Source organism: Populus trichocarpa, chromosome 17 (assembly GCF_000002775.5).
Source record: "Populus trichocarpa isolate Nisqually-1 chromosome 17, P.trichocarpa_v4.1, whole genome shotgun sequence".
NCBI classification, from domain to species: Eukaryota; Viridiplantae; Streptophyta; class Magnoliopsida; order Malpighiales; family Salicaceae; genus Populus; species Populus trichocarpa.
The window spans coordinates 7,000,906-7,024,416 of NC_037301.2; the positions used below are offsets into that span (position 1 = coordinate 7,000,906).

Genomic DNA, 23,511 nt, shown 5'->3' on the forward strand with positions numbered 1-23,511 from the left:
ACCCAACACCAAGCATAATCATGTCAACGACCCACATTGGAGGTGCCAATTGGGCCACTTACAAGAGCTACGACAAAGAAGCTGATGGGAATCTCGCGATTACATGGCCACGCAACCCACACGTAAAGACACTAATTCGCGGAAAGCCAAGTAAATCAGGTTTGATAGGAGTGTGATACAAAAATAACTTGTACCTAGGCTGCACTATTGGAAACGGAAACCCCCACCCAACAAATATTGATTCATGAACAAGAAGTATAAGGATGGCGCCATGAAGCCAGTTGTTCGTTTTCTGTTCTTTAGAGAACCATGGAAGGACGATTATCTCACCAACACACACACACAAAGTGTGGAAAACAAGAAGTTTTATTAATCTAAATTGTTTAACCTTACATGTTTGGTTATACCCTTATTTATAGTGACTCCAAAACTAAGAAGAAAATAACAATAACAATAATAAATTCGAAATTAATATCCTAAATATGATAGGATCAGATTTGTTTCCCTTTAGAAGTCCCATATAAGTTAGGAGAATCAAATCTGAAAGTAGAATTAATTCTGAAATCTCCTTTCCTTGTTATAGCTTGGATGGATAAGGAATCCTTGTAAGAAAAGGATTCTGAAACATTTATGAATCCTTGCCACACTTGAAAACTATGGTGCAACCCATTAAAGATCTTTGTAGAAGTAGGAGATTCGCAAAACAAGCTGTCACATCCTTGTAGGAAAAGAATCCTAACCAAATAGGAAGTCCACAATTCAAAAGGAAGTAAATAACAAAATTTGTACAGCTTCTATTGACCTGCATTGCGATGTCTTCCCAAACTCCGATTGACCTGAAATTTTAACCCAAGGTAGAACAACATGTCAGGAGACGCCTCGTAAAAGTTTAGCTTGAGAATTATGAATGTTGCCATAAAACTGTATAGTTGCATATTTTACAACAAAATCCGAATTTTACCTTGTCTGGATCGTATCAAAAGCTTAAAGAAGCATTGAATGGGCTTGTTAAGAACATATGGAAGACATAGAGGGGTTTGGGACATTTAAGGAGCATGAAGGACAACCTTTAATTCATCTAATTCGTGTCTAAGAAGAGCCTAATTCGTGTGGAACAAGGGGCTGATGTGTCCGGCCCAAAACCAGCCTTGTTAGGCTTGTTTTTTTTTTTTCCTAATGCTACAAGGATAGAAAGTGAGAAATATATTCTCCTAATTAAGTAAGGAAGTTGGCCAGATTTTATTCCTAAAGATGGGAGGATTATTTAATGCTTTTCCTATCTTAGAAAGGAAAAGTAATAAATCAGCAATAGAGGAAATTTGTTTTCTTATTTGTCCAAGTTAAACAAGGATATCCAAGCTAATCAAGGACATCAAAGGGGGCAGCAACACAAATTTTCCAAATTAGATTTCTACTAGTTTATTTGGGACTTTTTAAGGGTGACAAATCTGATTCTAGCATATTTAGAATAGTAATTTTTGAATTTTTATTATTTTCTTCTTAGTCTTTGGGTTATTATTACTTATTTGGGTCAATTGTAAGTTGGCTTCATATAAGTCCACCTAAGGGGGGTTCATTAGGGTTTCTTTAAGTCTAGAGTTAGTATAAATAAAAGCATAACCAAACATGGCTTTCCTGGAATTGGTGTCTTTGCGTGTGGTTTGTGTGACCATGTGATCACGAGGTTCGCATCATTTGCTATCAGAGCTTGGTTTCATTAATCAGGTTATATCATTCTGAAATTTTCGTTTCTTCTTGATTCCACAAAAATTCCTTAGTATCCAATTTCTTCTTCTCATTGAATTTGCGGCACATAAAAAAAGTTTTGTTATTTCATTAAATAGCACCAACCCTTCTTTTCTTGTGTATAGCTAGGATAAATAAGAAATTCTTATAAGAAAAGGATTCTGGAACATTAATGAATCGTTGCCACTTTTAAAAATTATGTTTCAGCTCATTAAAGATTCTTGCGAAACTAGAAAATTCTCAAAACAAGCTGTAAAATCCTTTTAGAAAAGGATCCTTGCCAAATAAAAAGTCCATAGGTCAAAAGGAATTAATTAAATTCATACAGCCTATTCTGACCTATATCAAAAGTGCTTTTTGAATTCTGATTCACCTGAAACTTTATCCCAACATAGACAAATACCTCTGGAATCTTCTGGTAAAGTTTGAGCTCGATCAAACGGTTGGATTGGGGTTATGCTCAATAGCATAAAACTAGACGGTAGAAAATTTTACACTAAAATCAGAATCTGACCTTGCTTAGATCGTATCACAAGGCTGAACCATATCAACAATGCATGATTTTCAAAATACATGCCCCCTTTCTTTACAATCTCTGCTGAGGGTTGTAATTTCTGAGGTGGTCACTTTTGCTGGCTTTTCTTCTTAGTTTACCTGAGCAAGTCCGCATGAGTTGCTTTAAAAGCTATAGCATCATATTGCCTTTCATAGCCTTCTCTTTTTGTGAACATTTAGGCCATGGAGAATATTATCCTAATTGGGAATGAATTAGAACTCCTTGCCTTATGACAACGTCCTGTGTTTTTTTGAATACTCATGATACATGTTTTGGTTTTTTTAAGGTGTTTTCCTCAACATAAACTTTGCAAGATTTATCTTGTCTTTTCAAAAATATAAAATTCTTTAATGTTATGTAATTCCCATGATTCGTTTTAGTCCTTGAAGAAAGGTATTTCATGTGGTGCTTAGTGTAGGGGATAACTGATGGAACCTCGTGATGGTCACACAATTCACAATCAAGATTGATGCTATAGAGGGACAGGAACTCAGTTCAGGTGCTTCTCCAACAATTGATGCTCTTTGGGCAAACGTCTGGCCTGAATATAAATATTTCCAAATCATCAATATATTTTGGTGGTGTAACTGACCGTTTACAACAATCTATTTTAGCAGACACCGGGTTCTCTATAGGTGTTTTCCCTTTCAGATACCTTGGAGTTCCTCTAAGCCCTCACAAGCTACTTGCAAGCCAGTATTCCCCTCTCATACACAAGCTAGAAGCTGCTATTCAAGGTTGGCTGGGTAAGCATCTCTCATATTCCGGAAGACTTGAGCTTATTAAGTCTGTATTATATGGGATGGTTCAGTTCTGGGTCAGTATTTTCCCTATGTCGCGTGCTGTTATCAAGCAAATCACCTGCCTCTGTAGAAACTTCTTATGGACAGGCGATACCTGCAAAAGCAAATCTGCTCTAATTGTGGCTTGGAAATCTGTTTGTCTTCCGAAGAATGAAGGAGGTTTGGGTTTACTTGATATCCAAGTGAGCAACAACTGTTTTATTGCCAAACACCTCTGGAACATTCATCTGAAGCAAGATTTCATTTGGATTAGATGGATTCATCACTTTTATTTAGTCACACACTCCATTTGGAATGCCAATGCCCAAAGGACTTCCTCGCCATTATGGAAATCTATCATCCTTCTCAAAAACCATCTGGTTGAGCTATACGGGGGTCACCAACTTGTTAATGATTCAATGGCAGGTTGGGCTCAGCAGGAAGGTGGATTCACTCCCAATGCTTATGCCTCTCTCAGACATCACGGTTCAGCAGTCCATTGGGATACGATTGTTTGGGAACAATAATGGGCCCTCCCCAGACATAGCTTCACCTTATGGCTGGCCATTCTTGGGAAGCTTCGCACTAAGGATCGCCTGTGAGGTTCATTCGCATTGACACCCTATGTGTGTTCTGCAGGCAGGCAGAGGAAAATCATGAGCATTTATTTTTTGGCTGCAACTGGACATTCTCTCTGTGGAACATGGTGAAATCTTGGTTACAGCTAAGTAGGTGTATGTCTACCATCAACAGTGCAATGCGTGGTTTACCCTGTAAAATGAAAACCTTGGTGGCTAGAATGAGAAAGGTTTCTCTCTGTATCTTGGTCTATTTGATCTGGGAGGAAAGAAATAAAAGAACTTTTGATGATAAGAGTACTTCACTTGCCCTCCCTTTTGGAAGTTTGAAATCATGTTCTACATGATTCTCCACTTTCATGAGAAGGATCATACCCTCATTAATGTTGCTTGGTAATTTTTCCAGTGGGTGTGTCCTCTGCCTCGTTGGGCTGGTTGTGGTTGCTGCTAGGAGTTATGAGTATTCTATGATCCTTCATTTATTGATGGGGGAAGGGAATGGCTATTTCAACTGTCTCCCTAATCAGGTGTATTTTCAACTTTGGAATGGTTGTTGTTCCTCTGCATGGCACATGCAGTCTACGTATCATGTATTAACTGCTTCTTTTTCACTATGGGTGGAAGAATATGCTTCTAATTGGCTATCTTTTGCTTTCTGGTCGTGAATTGGATTTGCATCTGTACCGTCTTGCACGTGGCCTAGTTTGCTGGATTTTTCAGTTTCTGGTTGCTGGCGCTGTCCTTGGTTCTTTGTCTTGTCTGCTTGTCTGACACCTGTCTCCTATGCCTGGCTTCTTTTATCTATTCTGGTCTTCATTGCTGCTTTTTGTAGTGCATGGCCTTGCATGGCTTGCTGAGGTTGGGGCCTTCTTCCTGTGCAGGTTCTTCTTGTAAAATTATTTTTGGTTCTCAGGTTGCCTCTATATCCTGTCTTTAGCTTTGTGTTAGGTTGGGAACCCTATCTAGGTTCCTCTCATAACCATTGGTGTATATGTCTTAAAGGGAGTCTGTTCCTTTTTTGATATTCCTATAACTGAACTTGCTGGTTCACCAGCAATGTATATATATATATATTTTTATCCTTAATACACTTATATTTTGATAAAAAAAAAGATGGGATTTGATCCCGGAAAACCGAAATAGTTCTGATTGGAGTGTAACACAATGGAAACGTGCCTCAAGGCACCAACACTATTGGAATGAGTAGAATGATGTCATGAAGCCAGTTAATCTTCGATAAGTCAGATTCAGTTCGTTCAAGAACTGAAGAATGCAAGAATCACTCTTACACGTTAAAACTGAAAAATTCAAAGTAATATTCATCAAAGGCTGCCAAAATTTTGGTTACATGAATTTAAATAGTTCTTGAAAAAATAACCCTAATGAACCCCTTATGTGGACTTATATGAGGTACACTTAAAACTAACCCAAAACCCTAAACTGAAAAGCCCATAACTTGAGATTAGCAAATAAGGTTTCCCTGATAAAGCTCTCCAATAGCACGCAAAAGTTGGGATAAAAAAAAAGAGAGAGAGTGTGGTGCTGTCGGAGCTACATCTACTCTGTCCACCGTTGGATTGTTCTCATTTCTGATTATGTTGTTCCTTCCAACCTTCTCTCAACATTGACCGAACGGATTTGTTATCCAATCAACGAGGTAAGAGATATTGATCTCGCAATATTTCTACTATTCTGCATTTTCAGTTCTGGAACTATGGAGAAGTGTTGAAGTTGCAGCATAGTGAATGGATTTTCTTCATGATTTCTCTTATGGTTGTCATAGACATGAAGGCCTTTGCCATATGTGAAGATTAAATCACAGTTCTTTGGAAAAAGTTTCATTTTTCTTGCTAGTTTCAGAGTGGTTTGTCGTAGCTTGATCTCCTTTGTTCACCGTTGGATCGTTACCATTTTTGAGTATGTTGTTCTTCGGAACCTACTCTACATCTTGACCGAACGGATCATTGTTAAAATCAGTGTGCTGGGAGATATTGGCCTCGTAATTCTGTAATTCTCTGCTTCCTTCATGAACTAATCTGCATCTTGTTGTTTCTGAGTTAGGTTGCTGTTATTGCTTCTTGGACTCAGTTTATCTTCTTAGAATTTTGTTCTCTCTAGTATTTGTATGCTACCATAATGTCTCTATGTTCTTCTGTGGAAAATGTTCCAATGGTTAGCTCTAACATTGAACAACACAATCAAGTTAAGTCTGGACATATATTAAGATTAGAACTGCAAGATATGTTGAATAGCCATGGGATGAGGATTTCTCAGTTTCAAGCTAATTCTGATGTTAGTATAGAGAAACACTCTACTGTCCAAGCTTCTAATGTTGTTCCAGAAATGAACCATGTGTTGGGTTCTAAAGTTGATGAGGTGAAGGTAGGGTCTCATCAACAAGAACAACTAAAACTTAGACCCAAATGAATTTTTTAAATGCTTTGAAGGGTTCTGATGTTGATGAGAATGAGGGTAGCAAGACCCTTGGCATTAGTTCAGTCCGTAATCTGCACTTTGCTCCCCCTACTATGACTGATGGTCGTGTGACAGTAGCTCCTCCACTTGATGTGTTTGAAGATGGCTGCGAATTTTGGAAATCCACCCTAGTTGGTCATTTTGTCACTACAAGATTTAACAGTTTTACCGATGGAATTTTTCCGTCGGTGTAAGACACATATTCCATCGGTAATTATATTACCGACGGAATCAAAGACGGAAATGATCCGTCGGTGAATCGTTCGTCGGTAATGTTTTGTCCGTCGGTAAATCCGTTGGTAATAGAATTACCGACGGATTTACTGATGGAACAGACACGTCGGTAATAATTTTTTTATTACCAACGGAATTACCGAGGGATTTCCCGATGGAATTACTGACGGATTTACCGACGGAAATTCCGTCAGTAATTCCGTCGGTAATTATTGAAAAACATTTAAAAAAAAATTCATTTTATAAAATTATAAAATAATTAAATTAACATAAATTAACACTGTATAATATATACTCAAAATGCTTGGAAAAAAGAATAAGAAAATCAATTCAAACAAATTTGCAACAAATAAATAAAATAAAAAAATAAATTCAACTAAAAAATTAATTCTATGAAGAATTTAGAGAAAAAAAAATTAAAAATAAAATAAAAATAAATACAACAACATTTATACAATTATTAAGAACAAAAACAATTAAAAATAAAATAAAAAACAAATATAGTGAAAAAAATCATGAAAAAAGAAGAAAAAAGAAAAATCTTACCTTAATGTAGTTGCAAGTGAAGCTAAGGAGAGAAAAAAAATTTCATTAAGCATATTATTTAAAAAAAAAACTAAGAGGATAAAAGAAGAAAGAAGAAGAAGACATACCCAAGCATGGAGGAAAAGAGAAGGAGATGAGAAGAGAAAAGAAGAGAAAGAAATAGATAAGAAATGATGTTTTTTACATAAAGTGAAGAAGAAGAAGAAGACATACCTTAATGATGTTTTTTACATATAGTGAAGAAGAAGAAGAAGAAGAAGAAGAAGAAGTAGAAGAACAAGAAGAAGAAGAAGAAGAAGAAGAAGAAACGGGTCTGTCTCTTGTGAAATAAGGGCATTCAGGCTTTTTATTGGGACGCTTTACCGACGGATTTACCGACGGATAATTAAATATTAATATTTTTTAATTATTCCGTCGGTAATTCCATCGGTAATATTTAATTTAAATTTTCAATTTCGTAAATTTTTTTCAAAAACCGCCAAAAAATTACCGATGATTTTTCAATCTGTCGGTGATTCCGTCTGTAATATTTAAATGAAAATTTTAAATTAATTGAATTTTTTCAGAAAACCACCAAATAACACCGACGACTTTTCAATCCGTCGGTGATTTACTCTCTGGAAAATACCGACGGAATTTTCCGTCGGTGATTCCCTTTGTAATTAACATGATGAACAGTGTTCACAATTTACCAACAAATTTACCGATGGAATCACCGACGGAATTTGTTCCGTCGGTAAAAATGACACGTCATCATTTTTTTTTTGCTTTGTTTTAATTTTTTTTCCCACGGTAATTCCCTCGGTATATACCGAGGGAATATTTCCGTCGGTAAAATCCCTCGGAAATTTACCGACGGAAATATTCCCTCGGTATTTCCGTTTGTATTTATCAATTTTCTGGTAGTGTGTGGGGCAGAAATTACCATATCCCGTGGTTAATTTTATTGCCAAAAGAATATGGAGCTCCTACGGTCTATCAGAAGTTTTGTCTTCGGATAATGGTTTCTTCATCTTCAAATTTGATTCTGTCGATCATGCCACTAATGTGCTGGAAAGAGCCCCATGGCACATGGCAAACAGGCCTTTGGTGTTTAAACGTTGGCAACCGAACATGCAATTTTTGAAAGATGATTTGGCCAGAGTTCCGGTATGGGTTCGGCTGTATAATGTCCCTCTCGAGTATTGGACTATTAAGGGGTTGAGCTGTGTAGTGAGTGCTATTGTAGTCCCCCTTCATGCGGATCATACGACATTGTTGCGTAAAAGGCTTAGTTACGCAAGAGTTTGCGTTGAGATAGATGCTTCGAAGACGTTGGTTAAGGAATATGATCTTTGCTGTCCAAATGGGTTATTCATAACAATTTCAGCTGAGTACGAATGGATACCGTCAAAGTGCAGTAATTGCAATGTCTTTGGACACACCACAGCGCTATGTGCTACTAATAACATTGATAATCTTAAAGTGGTGGCAGAGGGTAAGAGGAATCTAGGAGCTATGAACTCTAAATCTGCGGATAACAAGCAGAATCAGTTTCAGTGGCAGGTAGTTGGTAAACGAAACAAGGGTTCTGTGAGTGGGGAGAATGCTCCCTTGACGTCTAAAGTGGGTAATTGTAATGAGAATGGTTGTTCAACATCTGGTATACATATGTCTGAGTGTAATATGATTGATCATGCGGCATCAGATGTGCGCAATGCTGCTTGTCATGAAGATGAAAATCCTTCCTCTCCTCTTGTCTTGAATCGAGAAGACATGAAACAGGAGCAAGGGGCTGCAAGTACTGCTTTAGATCAAGATATGGACGCAATGGGAGGTGATACAGATGGGGAACAAACCGATAAGGAGTCAACATCAACGATCCTGACAACCCCTCAAACCCTGAATTCCACCGAAAGGGAAACTGTTAATCAGTTAGCTATTAAGGCTAGAGACTCTCTAGAGAAAAAGAAAAAGGGTTCAAAAGCCTCTTCAAAGAAGCATAAGAAATCTGGCTCCTCTCCAGGAGGCACGTCAAGGTAATCTTTGTGTTGCTGTTTGTACTCCTCTCTATTTTCCTATGATTATTGGATGTTGGAATATTAGAGGTTTGAATGATCCTATAAAGCATTCAGAATTGCGTCGGCTCATCCATCAAGAGAGGATAGCTATTTTTGGTCTGGTTGAAACTCGAGTTAAAGACAAGAATAAAGATAATGTTTCTGAACTTCTTCTGCGTTCTTGGTCCTTCTTGTATAATTATGATTTCTCTTGTCGTGGGTGTATTTGGGTTTGTTGGAATGCTGATACGGTGAAGGTGGATGTTTTTGGAATGTCAGACCAGGCTATTCATGTTTCTGTCACTATATTAGCTACCAATATCAGTTTCAATACTTCAATTATTTATGGAGACATTAATGCTTCCTTACGTGAGGCATTATGGTCTGATATTGTGAGTCGTAGTGATGGATGGGAGTCAACCCCGTGGATTCTTATGGGTGATTTTAATGCTATCCGCAACCAGTCGGACAGGTTAGGAGGGTCTACTACGTGGGCTGGTACTATGGACAGATTGGATACATGTATTCGAGAAGCGAAAGTAGATGATCTTCGGTGTTCAGGTATGCATTATACTTGGTCGAACCAATGTCCTGAGAATCTGATTATGCGGAAACTAGATAGAGTGCTTGTCAATGAGAAGTGGAATCTGAAACTTTCCATTATCGGAAGCGAGATTTTTGCCTTCGGGTATGTCAGACCATTCTCCTATGGTGGTAAAGGTTATTGGCAATGATCAGAACATAAAGAAACCATTCAGATTCTTCGATATGTGGATGGATCATGATGAGTTCATGCCCTTGGTGAAGAAGGTATGGGATCAGAATTCGGGGGGTTGTCCAATGTATCAGCTGTGTTGCAAACTAAGAAAGCTAAAGCAGGAATTGAAACTTTTCAATATGGCTCACTTCTCCAACATTTCAGATAGAGTGAAAGATGCAAAAAACGAAATGGATAAGGCTCAACAGGCTCTGCATACAGCGCATGAGAATCCAATTTTGTGCATGCGAGAAAGGGATGCTGTTCATAAATACGCTTCTACCGTCAGGGCTGAAGAGAGTTTTTTCAAACAGAAGGCAAGGATACAATGGCTTAGCTTGGGGGATCAGAATACTAGCTACTTTCACAAATCAGTAAATGGAAGACAGAATAGAAATAAGCTTCTATCACTTACAAGGGAGGATGGAGAGGTTGTCGAAGGACAAGAGGCAGTCAAATCAGAAGTAATTGCATACTTCCATCGTGTGTTAGGAGTTGATCAGATGCCTAGGGTTCTGAACGAGGAAGTGATGGAATCGGCAATTAACTTGAAACTGTCTTCAACGCAACACCATGTACTCGCACAAGATGTAACAAGGGAGGAGATTAAGCATGCTATGTTTAGTTTGAAGAACAACAAAGCCCCTGGTCCGGATGGCTTTAACGCAGGTTTCTTCAAAAGAATGTGGCACATAGTTGGGGAAGATATAATCAACGCTATTAGATCCTTCTTTCAGACTCGTAGAATGCTTAAAGAAATGAATGCTACATCCATTTCCCTTATTCCTAAAGTTGCTAATCCTACAAGGTTGACAGATTTTCATCCTATATCTTGCTGCAATACAGTGTACAAATGCATCGCTAAGATTCTAGTTGGGAGAATCAAAGTTGTTTTGCCATCCTTAGTTGGTCCATATCAGACTGCTTTTATCTCAGGACGGAGAATCAGTGATAACATTCTTTTGTCTCTGGAACTAATGAAAGGCTATCATAAATCTACGGGACCTGCTCGTTGTGCTATGAAAGTTGATCTGATGAAGGCTTATGACTCGGTGCGGTGGGATTTCGTTGACGCTATGTTAATAAAAATGGGATTCCCTATAACAATCATTGATTGGATCATGGTTTGTGTTACATCATGTCAATTCTCTATCAACGTCAATGGTGAGCTTGCAGGTTACTTTCAAGGGGGAAGAGGGCTGAGACAAGGGGATCCATTGTCCCCATATTTGTTTGTCCTATGTATGGAAATCCTGTCGGGGCTATTCTGCAAGATGAGTGCCAACCAAGAATTCAAGTTCCACTGGAGATGCAAGAAGGACAAAATTTCTTATCTTTGTTTTGCTGATGACTTGATGATTTTTAGCAACGGGGATGTAAACTCAATTCGTATGATCAGAACTGTGCTCACAAAGTTTCAAGATCTATCAGGTCTGTATCCAAATCCAAACAAAAGTGACATCTTCTTGAGCGGTGTGTTAAATGCTGAGAGGGAACAAATTATTCATATTCTTGGGTTTAGAGAGGGGGAGCTCCCTATGAAATATTTGGGAGTACCTCTTCTCTCGTCCAGACTAAAGGCTATTTATTGTAAGGGCCTCGTGGATTGAATCACCTCTAAAGTTCGACATTGGACTTGTAGAACACTCTCGTATGCAAGACGGGTACAACTGATTAATTCAATCTTATTTTCCATACAGGTCTATTGGGCATCTCTCTTTCTCTTACCTGGGCAAGTAATTAAAAATATGGAGCAAATTATGAAATCCTTTCTTTGGTCAGGTTCAGATATGAGAACTACTGGGGGCTAAAGTGGCTTGGGATCAGGTATGTCTTCCAAAAAATGAGGGGGGGCTAGGAATAAAAAGCATAACAGAATGGAACAAGATTGCTTTGTTGAAACACATTTGGAACCTGTGCAATGACTCAGATGGCTCAATATGGTCTACTTGGATCAGATCCAATCTGTTGCGAGGTAGGAATTTCTGGACAATCAAGATGCCACAGAATTGCTCTTGGGCTTGGGGAAAGATTCTAAAGCTCAAATCCTTAGCATGGCCGAAGATGAAGTACATCATAGGAGATGGAATGACAACCTCTCTATGGTTTGATAATTGGCATCCTCACAGCCCACTCGCGGATTCTTACGGGGAAAGATTCATCTATGATTCAGGTATGGCCAAGAACGCGAAGGTGAATGTGCTAATTCAGAACTCAGAATGGAAAACTCCTACCACCCAAGCTATTGGCTGGCACCCCATTATAGCAGCTATTCCTTCCAATTCTAATCCTAAGATGGGGCAAAAGGATTAGATAGTTTGGTTGGAGTCGCCAAATCACAGATTCTCGGTCAAAGTAGCTTGCGAACAACTAAGACGTCATCGTCAGATGGTTGAATGGCATGACATTGTGTGGTTCAAGAATGTTGTTCCAAGACATTCATTTCTTCTATGGATGGCTGTCCAACAGAAACTCACAACTCAAGATAAACTTCATCGGTTTGGTATACATGGTCCCAATAGATGCTCACTCTGTCTCCGCAACAATGAGGATCACAACCACTTGTTCTTTGAATGCTCCTATACTAAAGCGATCTGGTGGGATGTTTGTGACAGATACGACATTCCAAGAATGACAAAAGGCTGGGATGAATGGATTGGATGGGCCACTGTCTCTTGGCATGGCAAGAGTTTCGTCAATTTTTCTCGTAAACTGAGTTTTGCAGCTACAGTGTATCATGTATGGCAAGAACAGAATGCAAGGATCTTTGCTGGAATGTCTAGAACTCTGAATTTGGTCCTTAATCAAATCGAATGTATCATTCGTGATAAGCTTGATTTGATGAGGAATGTCGTACCAACAAATGAAAACACAAGGATCCAACGAGCTTGGAGGGTGAATACCATAGATTCTTAATCTGTTAGTTAGCTGGTTGTATTGGTTTCCCTAACGAATCTAGTGAGGTTTCAGTTTTACGGTCGGTGGCTAGCCTGTAGCCATCTGTTGTTTTATGTTTCTGTTATCATTGTAAATCTGGGGTATGCCCCTTATAATGTTTGTATCCTCTTCTTTTAATACATACGTCAACTTACCAAAAAAAAAGAGAATTTTATGCCAAAATCTGAATCTGACCTTGCTTGGGTCGTATCACAATGTTAAACCATATCAATGACCCATTTTGCATTGGGTTAAAAAATGATCAAATACTTGTTTGAAGTCTCGAGTTTGGATTTTCCAAATGTGAACAAAGACGAATATGTATTCATTTCATCATGACTCTCGCAAATGGTTCCTTAAGATCGCCATTTATCAGCCTTTCCTACTTGCTAAATTAGAATGGATTTTTCAAGGTACATTATGAAGGCTGGGTTTCATAGCTAGCAAAGAAAGGAAAACACAAGTTCAAATGGTGTTTGAGGGTTTGTTATGTGTCTAGGATCACCTTCGGTCCCTTATGTCCCTTCATCCTTCTACACTACCAGAGACTTTTGTTTTTAAAAGTTGAGACAAGGGATCTTTGTAGGTTATTCTTTTCACTTTTGATCAAATCCCTAATTGACTTTTCTTGCTTGAAGTCAAGATATCAAATGTTCTTTTTTATTTTAATCTCTTGATTGAAAACCCGAACATGTTTCTTCCCTTTACAGGTTTCTTAATGATTTCCTTTTTCTTTGCTCGTCGAAGCTGCGGGAGAGACCTTTACTTGTGTCTTTCAAGATTTGCCTTTTAGCAAGACTCCATTTTCGGATTGTTGTGCATTCAATAGCGTTTCAGTATCGCGGTCATACAAATTAATTACCCTAACTTAACAAATAAGATAGTAAAGCAAGGGGTCGATCCCACGAGGAAGATCTACTTTAGGTCTTTATGCTAGATGATTCAAAGTTGGGTGGTTTTGAGGTTATCTAAGTTATGATATAGTAAATAAAATAATCAAATTAAAGTAAATGAAACGAAACTTATTAAGAGAAAAACCTTAGTCTCAAGTAAACATCCACCTATGAAAATTAAAACTGATCATTGAAACAATATGTCAATTTATATTCTGAATATCTATCTTTCCTTAATATTAGTCAGTTAACCGATCCGCTATGTAACTAACCCTGACCATTAAACAACCACAGTGTTCGCACTAGTAATTTAATTCAATAGCAGCTATAAGAACTAGATAGGTTGAAAAATCTAGATAACATAACTATTTGAGTCTATGTTCGATTTAGTTGAATGTTTTCCATAAAATTAACAACATAGAACCGTCATAATTATTAAACTTAGTCGCTTTACAAGTTTAAATATCACAACTCCAGTTTTGATATCAAACTTAGCAGGAGATTGGTTTAGAATAATAACTTAGAGTCTGTCTAACAACCTGAGATTTCCATGTAACTTTTGTATTTCTAATCATCATGTCTGAGTATAATGGGGTAATTTTTTTTTTGGTGCAATCTGTAATACATTCCATTATTGATCCTTTGGTTTACCAAACTTACTACAGAGTTTCCTTTATAACTTATACATTTCCTTAGTTCTTTTCTTATCCTCCTAGGTGTTGTAACCCATTTTTGGGTCCCCACACAAAATACAAAAATATTAATAATAATAATAGCAGTGAAAAGAGGATGCCAGAGCGCCCTGAAAATGGTCAAAAATTGGTTGAGGAGGTTCAAAATTACAAAGATTAAAATTTGACAGTATATCGTTGACCGGTGAGAGCCGTATTGATAAAGAAATTTTATTTGAGGAAGAAATGTACAAATCAGATGTTTATGGACTCAATTAAATTTTATTGAAGGTTTAATTGAATTTATGGAGGGTTTGATCGCAAGAAAAATTGATTTTTAAGTCAATTTAGGTTTTAATTGGAAGAAATTAAAGTTCTAGGGTCAAATTATCATTTTTGAGAGTTGATTTGGTCAAATCAGGGGCTTAATTGCATACATATTGAAGTCTGGTGGCCAATTAGGGACTTGATTGAAGAAATCCGAGACCAAGGACCAAAATGAAAAAACACGCGCAAATTGAAAGCGCAGTTTTAAATTTGACATGCTTTGGCGCCATTTCCTTTTAAATGAAACGGCGCGTTTTGGGTAAAACGGCGCCGTTTCATGCACTGTTTCAAAAAAAAAAGAGGAATAAGCAAACGGTGTCGTTTTGAACGGCACCATAAGCCTTCTTCTTCCCCTGGACACGCAGAGAATATTTGTTCGGAATTTATCAAGTTTCCCGCGTATTTTTTGTCATTTTGGTTAATATCAAGCAGTATTTTTATGTTGCTAAAAATATAAAATCCGATATTAAAATACCTGATTTTCGTCAAAACTTCCAAAATACAAAAAAACTTGTTTTGAAAAAAAAAATATTTTTGTGCATACGGCCAAGTGTCTCAAAGCTAAAAAATCATATTGTGTTTTTCATACAAAAAAAAAACAATGTTTTAGCATGCATTTTGGCTTTGATAACCAGTTTATTAGAGTCAAGAGAACATTGGCCAATATTTCAAAAACAACTAAAATTTTATTTTGTTTGTCTTTTAGTATCCGGGGTACGATATCACACGTAATACATATTCTGGATATTAAATGTTTTTCCAACGATAGAACGGTTAGGTTCTACCCCATTAAAGATAAGAACCTCCTTATTGAGGAGGGCTTTTCTTGAATCTTAGATAGACACGACCAACAAGTAGAAGACACGACCAAACCTTAGTTTTTGATCAAACAAATAAAACAATGCAGCTTACCTTAGGTAGGGCGTATTTGGGGTGCTAATATCTTCCCTTTACGCAACCAGTCTCCGTACCTGATCTCTGAGACCAGTTAGGGTTCCTAGTGACCATAATACTAGGTGGCGACTCCAATTCCATTTTTTTTCACTAATAAAAGACAAGAATTCCTTGTCTCCTCATATTTGTCAAATAGATACAAACACAATTGAGTGGGGAGGACGATCGCCGCGACGCCGCACACGTGCGACAGAATGGCGACTCCACTGGGGATCTTGTGGACTAAGCATTGTTTTGTCTGATTTTTGTGTTTGGTTTTTGTGCATGTTTGTCGTTAAGATGCTTATTTTATTTTTATGCTTTAATTTCTGTACATAATTATTCATGCATTGTATAGAATTGTTTCATACATCATTCTCTTTTTTATATGGGAGTTTATACTGAAAAACTTTAAATTAAGTGGGGGACTAGCAGCTTACCTTACGACTTTTAGTCAAGGTTTAAGTTTGTGTAAACCCCAACTCTTCGCTGATTACTTAGACTTGTAATGATTGATCCATATGCCATCCCACATTGCCTTCACGAGGGCGATCACTGGGACAGCAAGAGACCCTTTTAGAGACTGAATAGTCAACCTACCCTTGTCATGCATAAAAGAATTTAGAACCTGCCTTTAGGGTGTATGCTCCCTACTTTTGTTTTGCATCAGAGCAAACCCTTCTCGAAGCATCTTGAACTCAAGACTTGTGGGTGACACAATGGTCGTCACTTAGGAAATTTTCATTGTAGAGTTTGGACAAGAATCAAGATTCTTATTTCATCATACAAAAGTTACGACCATATGTCACCCTTTGAAGGGCGAGTTTATCATATAGAACATACTCATGCATGCTCGTTAGTTTGGAATAAAGGTCCCCCAATTTTGTTTTCACCACCAGAATCAAGAGTTGCCAACATCCGTTAGTGCCAAGAAGGATTCACTCAAGCCTCCAATCAAGAAACATAGCTTGTGGCAATAAGGTTCTCTGCTCAAATGGACTCAACTGGTGAACTGTGCCGAGATGCCATCTATGAAGTGCTAACACGCTCATCAATAGAGACTATGGGGAAATGTAGGCTTTTGTCTAAAGAATACAACAAATTGACCTACGAATCCCTTTTCACAAAGCTGCACAGTCAAAAAACCACCATTGTCTCCGGTTCTCTTATCCAAAGCATGATCATGAACGAATATCAGGTTTCCTTCGTTTCAACTAACGGTTTGAAGAACCATACACAAATATCCTTTGATTTTCTTCTAGAACACGTAGAGATTGTGTCATCAACAAATCAAGGGGTCCTACTCTGTCACGCACATAATAAATCATGTTATTATGTGTGTATCCCATCCATCCAACAGTGGCAAAAGGTCCCAAATCCAAAGACACGATATGATACTATAGAATCCAGCCTAATGGTTGAATGGTCAAAGCCTTTACGATACAAGATTGTGAGATTTTCAGAGCCCAAGTTTCGCTCACATAAAGAATTCTATATGTATCACTGCATTAGAGTTGAGTTGTTTGAATCAGCAACTTGGAAATGGAAGCTGTTGGATGAAGTGAAGTTGCCTCACGAAGAGTCCCTTCATCGCATGACAAAAGTATCTGTAAATGGCTCACTTCATTGGCTCACTTGGAAGAGAAACGTCTTTGCATTTGATGTAAAAAGGGAGAGTCATTGTTTATTCCCACTTCCCTTGCCAGCCTCTGAGGGCAATGATGTCAGACTTACTGAATACAAAGGAAAGCTCGCCATGACCTCTATCGATAGGGAGAGAAATTTCATGGAAGTATGGATTATGGAGGATCATGGCAGAAAACAATGGAGCAAAAGGCATTCGATAAACATAGGGGTTTTAACAAGGAAAAAACCCCATGTAAGTCCTTTGGCCTTTTGCAATGCTGATGTTGTGCTGATGGGAGAATATTTTCCTGATGTAATATTCTTCAACTTTAAGACTTGGCATATTGATATGTTACGATTAGGGAAGGGTCTGCTCCATGGATGCTTCCCATTTCAGCTCACCTTTGCCACCAAGGAAAAAGCATAGTTAGTTCATTGCCCCAAGACATGATTCTCCAGATTGAATAATCCAGATAAGATGTGAAGAATTGCAAGAAGTTTGAAGATGAAGTCAGAAGGTTGGTGAGCAAGACATGTGCAGATTTTGTGAAGAATGATATCAACGATCATATCGTCAATAGGCCATCACCAATGGATGATAACGAGACATGGATAACCGATGAAGAAGTTGTTTAGAAATGCCATGTTATCAATTTTGTTGCCCATAATTTTGTTTTGGGATCACATCTCACTTTTTAATGGATTATGCTTAGTTTTATTATTGTCTTGAAATAAAGTGATGTTTCGTTCAAATTTTATTTTGGAAAAATATTTTGATTGAACTCCAACACGCAAAAATTAAAAGTGTTTTGATTCCAGAAAAGACTTGATGTTCGTTAAAATGGCAAGAGATGACCAAACTAATCTTGAGCTCACACACCACAAAATTGAACCATACGTCGTATAGCTAAATTTTAACAGTATGCCTAATGACACGTAGTGGATTCACCAGTTATGGATTCGCAAATCATGACTCTTTGCAAATCCGAATCATTACACCGGATGAGGTCAAAATTTATCGGTTTTAACCGACCTTGCTTGAAATGAAAAAAGGTCATCTTTGTTATCCCTTCACTTTCTAGAGATTATATCCCTTGGGGTCCCTATTTGAGCCTGATAGAATATTTCTTTTAAAGAAACCCTGACTAGGATCACACCCCACACTGGAGGCAAATGAGAGATATTTTGAAGACACTGATTGGACTAATGGATAAAAGAAAGGCTTAGAACAAAAGTCAAATGATTGAGAAAGGGCTAGAAGAAGAAAAGCCATAGATTGAGGGCCATCCAAGAAAACTTTGAGGAAGGCTATGTAAAAGCAAAAAAAAAAAAAAGTGGAATGGAAGGAGAATGCCTATCAATTCTAAGATGGGCAAAAGAGGTTTCAATTGAAGAAAGACACAACAAATGCCAAAAGTAAAAAAAAAAATCAAGTTTCAAATCTTTTGGTGTGTCTAGGATAAAGCCTCTGATGTCTTCAAAAAGATTAGATTGGTTATTCATCAAAGAAAAGTTGGATTAGCAATATGACCTATGTTAAGAGAATTCTGATCTCTGAAATTAACAAGGTTATATGTCACTTCCTCTACAAAGACAACAATAGAAAAAGAGTTGATGAAAAGTTGATGTTGATCCTAGATCTTTGAAACCCTCAAACACATTTTGAGCCGATGAAATCCTTTTCTTTCATGGCCTTGAACCATAGCCTGCATTATGTGCTTTGAAAAGCCCTTTTTGATCAAGTAAGCAACCTGAACCGATAAATGACGCTCTCAAAGCTTGAAGAGCCTTTTCATAAGAGTCATAGCTTTATGAATTAAACTATTGGTTATTATGCATGCTGATAAAATAAAAGCTAAAAAAAAAACAACCTCTCTTGATAAAGCCTGAGATTTGACTTGAGTATTGTTTTTGAAATTCACATAAAGGTCACCTCATCACAGACCATCAAAAGATATACCTCAAAATCAGAGTCTAAAATGGATACAAAGAACCATGAAAAAAAAAAGAAAAAAAAAGCCATTTTAGTCTTACAACGGGTCAATTTCTATTTTCAAAATACATGACAATCAAGAAACTGTGTATTTTGAATAACGTGTGTTGGATCTTTGAAAAAAAAAACAAAAAAACAAAAATCTTGATTTTCAAAAGAACATCTCTGATTTCATTTCAACAAACTAGACTTTGAATATACATAATCTTTGAAATATGAGAAGTGATTCCAGAACAAGGAAGATTGTCGAACAAAGAAGAACATTGATTGAGTCTGCAAAATTCTTGACAGAAATGAGGTTGACACTTCTCGACACTCCTTGAGAAGTGGGGCAGTTAGAGGGCAATGCATTTGAAACCTGAAAAGAAAGAGAAGCAGTATTCAGATTACCTGGGGGCAAAGAAAGAATTAAAAGACGAGTCAACAAAGTCCACTAAAGTTATGATTAGCATCTGGTAATGACAAGAACCTCCTGCAAGCATGTTCAGATCGACTGGGGGCAATATTGTTCAAAAACATCCCGTGACCTGATGAACCCCCGTCAGCAATTGACATACAAAGATGTATTTGAAGAACATTTTCATGTCATCATCCTTTGAAAAATAGATATTGATCAATGGGGGTGTACAGTTGCATTGGAATGAATGAAAAAATGATGCAAAATCACTAAGACTGATTATGATGCAAAGATATACCTGAAGGACATCTTTATGTCATCATTCTTTGAAATACATATTGATCGATATGGGCATACAGTTGCATTTGAATGAATGACAAAAGGATGCAATTCACCAAGACTAACTGTGGAGCAAAGATGTGCTTGCAAGACATCTTCATGTCGTCATCCTTTGAAATATGGATATCGACCGATGTGGGCATATGGTTGCAATTAAAGGAATACCGAAAAGATGCACACCACCAGGACTGATGGTGGACCAAAGATGTACCTGAAGGGCGTTTTCATATCATCATCTTTTGAAAACATGACTATTGATCGATGAGGATACATGGATGAATGTAATTGAATGGCGAAAAGAGGCACACCACCAAGACTGATTGTGGAACAATGTTGTACTTGAAGGATAATTTCATATTATCATCATTTGAAACATGGTTATCGATAAATGTTATCACACGACTGCATTGAATGAATGTTAGAAAGGCACCCACCCCGAAGATTAACTGTGGGACAATTTGTTTTGAAGCCAAATGCGCACTTCACCGTATGAGTATAGGTGATAAAAGCAACATCATCGAGGAGGCCAAGACATTTTCTTTTCACAAGCTGATTAGAAGAGTTGAGAGGAATCTATTGAGAAGAACACTGAGCATACAACCATGAGCCTTCGTACTGCAAGCTATGAGATGCATGTCTGGATGATTGGTTAGTTTCCAAGAAGACTGATGATAACATATACTTGAAGAGTATTGTTTCAACTGGGGGAAAGTCCATGACTGATTGGCAATCCAAAATGAGGTTAAACACTAGAAAACCTCTTGACGGGTGGTGATAAAACACGCACAACCAATCAAAGGACAATTCTTGAGAGAATCTAGGAGATGAATGATTTGTTCAACTCCTTCATGATGAATCGAGCAACACCACACTTGGAAGCATGGTCAAGCTTGAGAAGCAATGAGAGCAGTAATCGTCATGGACAGCCCAAGAGGGGCACTGCCCTTACATCTGAGTGGAAGGCTAGCACACGAATGAGCCAGTACATTGAAAGAACAATGAAAGCTTGGAAAAGCAAACAAAGGCGGGTAAGGATACATCAAAGAGGGGGGACCTGTATTTCAAATCAGGTAAGGATACATGCATGTCATCTAACGTCAAAGCATTGCATATATTTTTGATTTGTCACAGGAATAAGCCTCAATGTAGTCCAACAAGATTGAGGACAAAGAAATGATCATTGAGTTGATGAACAATAAAGCATCATGGTTTTGACCCTGGAATGAGAGGAAGATGAGATAAACCCTAACATTAGGGAAATCTCAAAGAAATAAGACGATCAATGAAGAAGAGTCTTCAATTCAAACCCTATCATCGTGAAGAAGAAACATTTTGGTTAAAGGGGATTGTTAGAAGGGATCTCAGGTTAACCACCACATAAAGATTTAGCTTTGATTGAAGGGAGTCGCCAGATGGGATTCCAGGTTGACCGAGCTACACACAGGAGTTTTGGTTCTGGTTAGAGGGGATTGGCGAAAAGAATCTCAGTCTATCCTAACCACACACAGGAGTTTTGGTTCTGGTTAGAGGCGATTGGCAAAAGGAATCTCAGTCTATCCTAACCACATAGGATTATGGTTCTGGTTAAAGGGGATCGACGAAGGGATCTTAGTTTATCCTAACCACACATGATTTTTTGGTTCTGGTTAAAGGGGATTGGCGAAAGGAATCTCAGTTTATCCTAACCACACACAAGAGTTTTGGTTCTGGTTAGAGGGGATTGGCGAAAGGAATCTCAGTCTATCCTAACCACACACAGGAGTTTTGGTTTTGGTTAGAGGGGATTGGCAAAAAGAATCTCAGTCTATCCTAACCACATAGGATTATGGTTTTGGTTAAAGAGGATCGGCGAAGGGGTCTCAATTTATCCTAACCACACATGATTTTTGGTTCTGGTTAAAGGGGATTGGCGAAAGGAATCTCAGTTTATCCTAACCACACACAAGAGTTTTGGTTCTGGTTAGAGGGGATTGGCGAAAGGAATCTCAGTCTATCTTAACCACACATAGGAGTTTTGGTTCTGGTTAGAGGGGATTGGTAAAAGGAATCTCAGTCTATCCTAACCACATAGGATTATAGTTCTGGTTAAAGGGGATCGGCGAAGGGATCTCAGTTTATCCTAACCACACATGATTTTTTGGTTCTGGTTAAAGGGGATTGGCGAAAGGAATCTTAGTGTATCCTAACCACACACAGGAGTTTTGGTTCTGGTTAGAGGGGATTGGCGAAAGGAATCTCAGTCTATCCTAACCACACACAGGAGTTTTGGTTCTGGTTAGAGGGGATTGGCGAAAGGAATCTCAGTCTATCCTAACCACATAGGATTATGGTTCTGGTTAAAGAGGATCGGCGAAGGGGTCTCAGTTTATCCTAACCACACATGATTTTTGGTTCTGGTTAAAGGGGATTGGCTAAAGGAATCTCAGTGTATCCTAACCACACACAAGAGTTTTGGTTCTGGTTAGAGGGGATTGGCGAAAGGAATCTCAGTATATCCTAACCACACACAGGAGTTTTGGTTCTGGTTAGAGGGGATTGGCGAAATGAATCTCAGTCTATCCTAACCACATAGGATTATGGTTCTGGTTAAAGGGGATCGGCGAAGGGATCTCAGTTTATCCTAACCACACATGATTTTTTGGTTCCGGTTAAAGGGGATTGGTGAAAGGAATCTCAGTCTATCCTAACCATACACGGGAGTTTTGGTTTTGGTTAGAGGGGATTGGCGAAATAAATCTCAGTCTATCCTAACCACACACAGGAGCAGGACTTGGGGTCCGGTTGAAGTTTTTAGGTCAACCAAATATTGGGAAGACCAGTTTTGGAAGACCAATTTTGTTTATCTTTACAACACTTACTACGCAAAATCTTTGCTCCGTAAGCATTGTAAAGAAGGGGCAACTGTTATAACCTATTTTTGGGTCCCCGCACAAAATACAATAATAATAATAATAATAATAATAGCAGTGAAAAGAGGATGCCAGAGCGCCCTGAAAATGGTCAAAAATTGGTTGAGGAGGTTCAAAATTACAAAGATTAAAATTTGACAGTATATCATTGACCGGTGAGAGCCCTATTGATAAAGAAATTTTATTTGAGGAAGAAATGTACAAATCAGATGTTTATGGACTCAATTAAATTTTATTGAAGGTTTAATTGAATTTATGGAGGGTTTGATCGCAAGAAAAATTGATTTTTAAGTCAATTTGGGTTTTAATTGGAAGAAATTAAAGTTCTGGGGTCAAATTATCATTTTTGAGAGTTGATTTGGTCAAATCAGGGGTTTAATTGCATACATATTGAAGTCTGGTGGCCAATTAGGGACTTGATTGAAGAAATCCGAGACCAAGGACCAAAATGAAAAAACGCGCGCAAATTGAAGGACCAGTTTTAAATTTGACATGCTTTGGCGCCATTTCCTTTTAAATGAAACGGCGCGTTTTGGGTAAAACGGCGCCGTTTCATGCACTGTTTCAAAAAAAAAGAGGAATAAGCAAACGGTGCCGTTTTGAACGGCACCATAAGCCTTCTTCTTCCCCTGGACACGCAGAGAACAGGGGAAGAAGGAGCTGCTTTCCCCTGCGTTTTGCTTCTCCCTCTCTCCACCCCACTTGCCCAAGAAACGCGGCAACGACCCATGCCAACATAGGCCCTGCCACCACGCCACAATGATGAAAAAAGT

At 38.1% G+C, this 23,511-nt stretch overlaps 1 protein-coding gene across 1 annotated transcript; it reads left to right on the forward strand.

The window, feature by feature from the left end:
- The first annotated feature begins 16,468 nt into the window (after positions 1-16,468).
- Positions 16,469-17,527, forward strand: LOC18107265 (F-box protein At5g49610). Its single transcript, XM_006373203.1, has one exon. It carries the CDS (start codon positions 16,469-16,471, stop codon positions 17,525-17,527), a length of 1,059 nt encoding a protein of 352 aa, XP_006373265.1.
- The last annotated feature ends 5,984 nt before the right edge of the window (positions 17,528-23,511 follow it).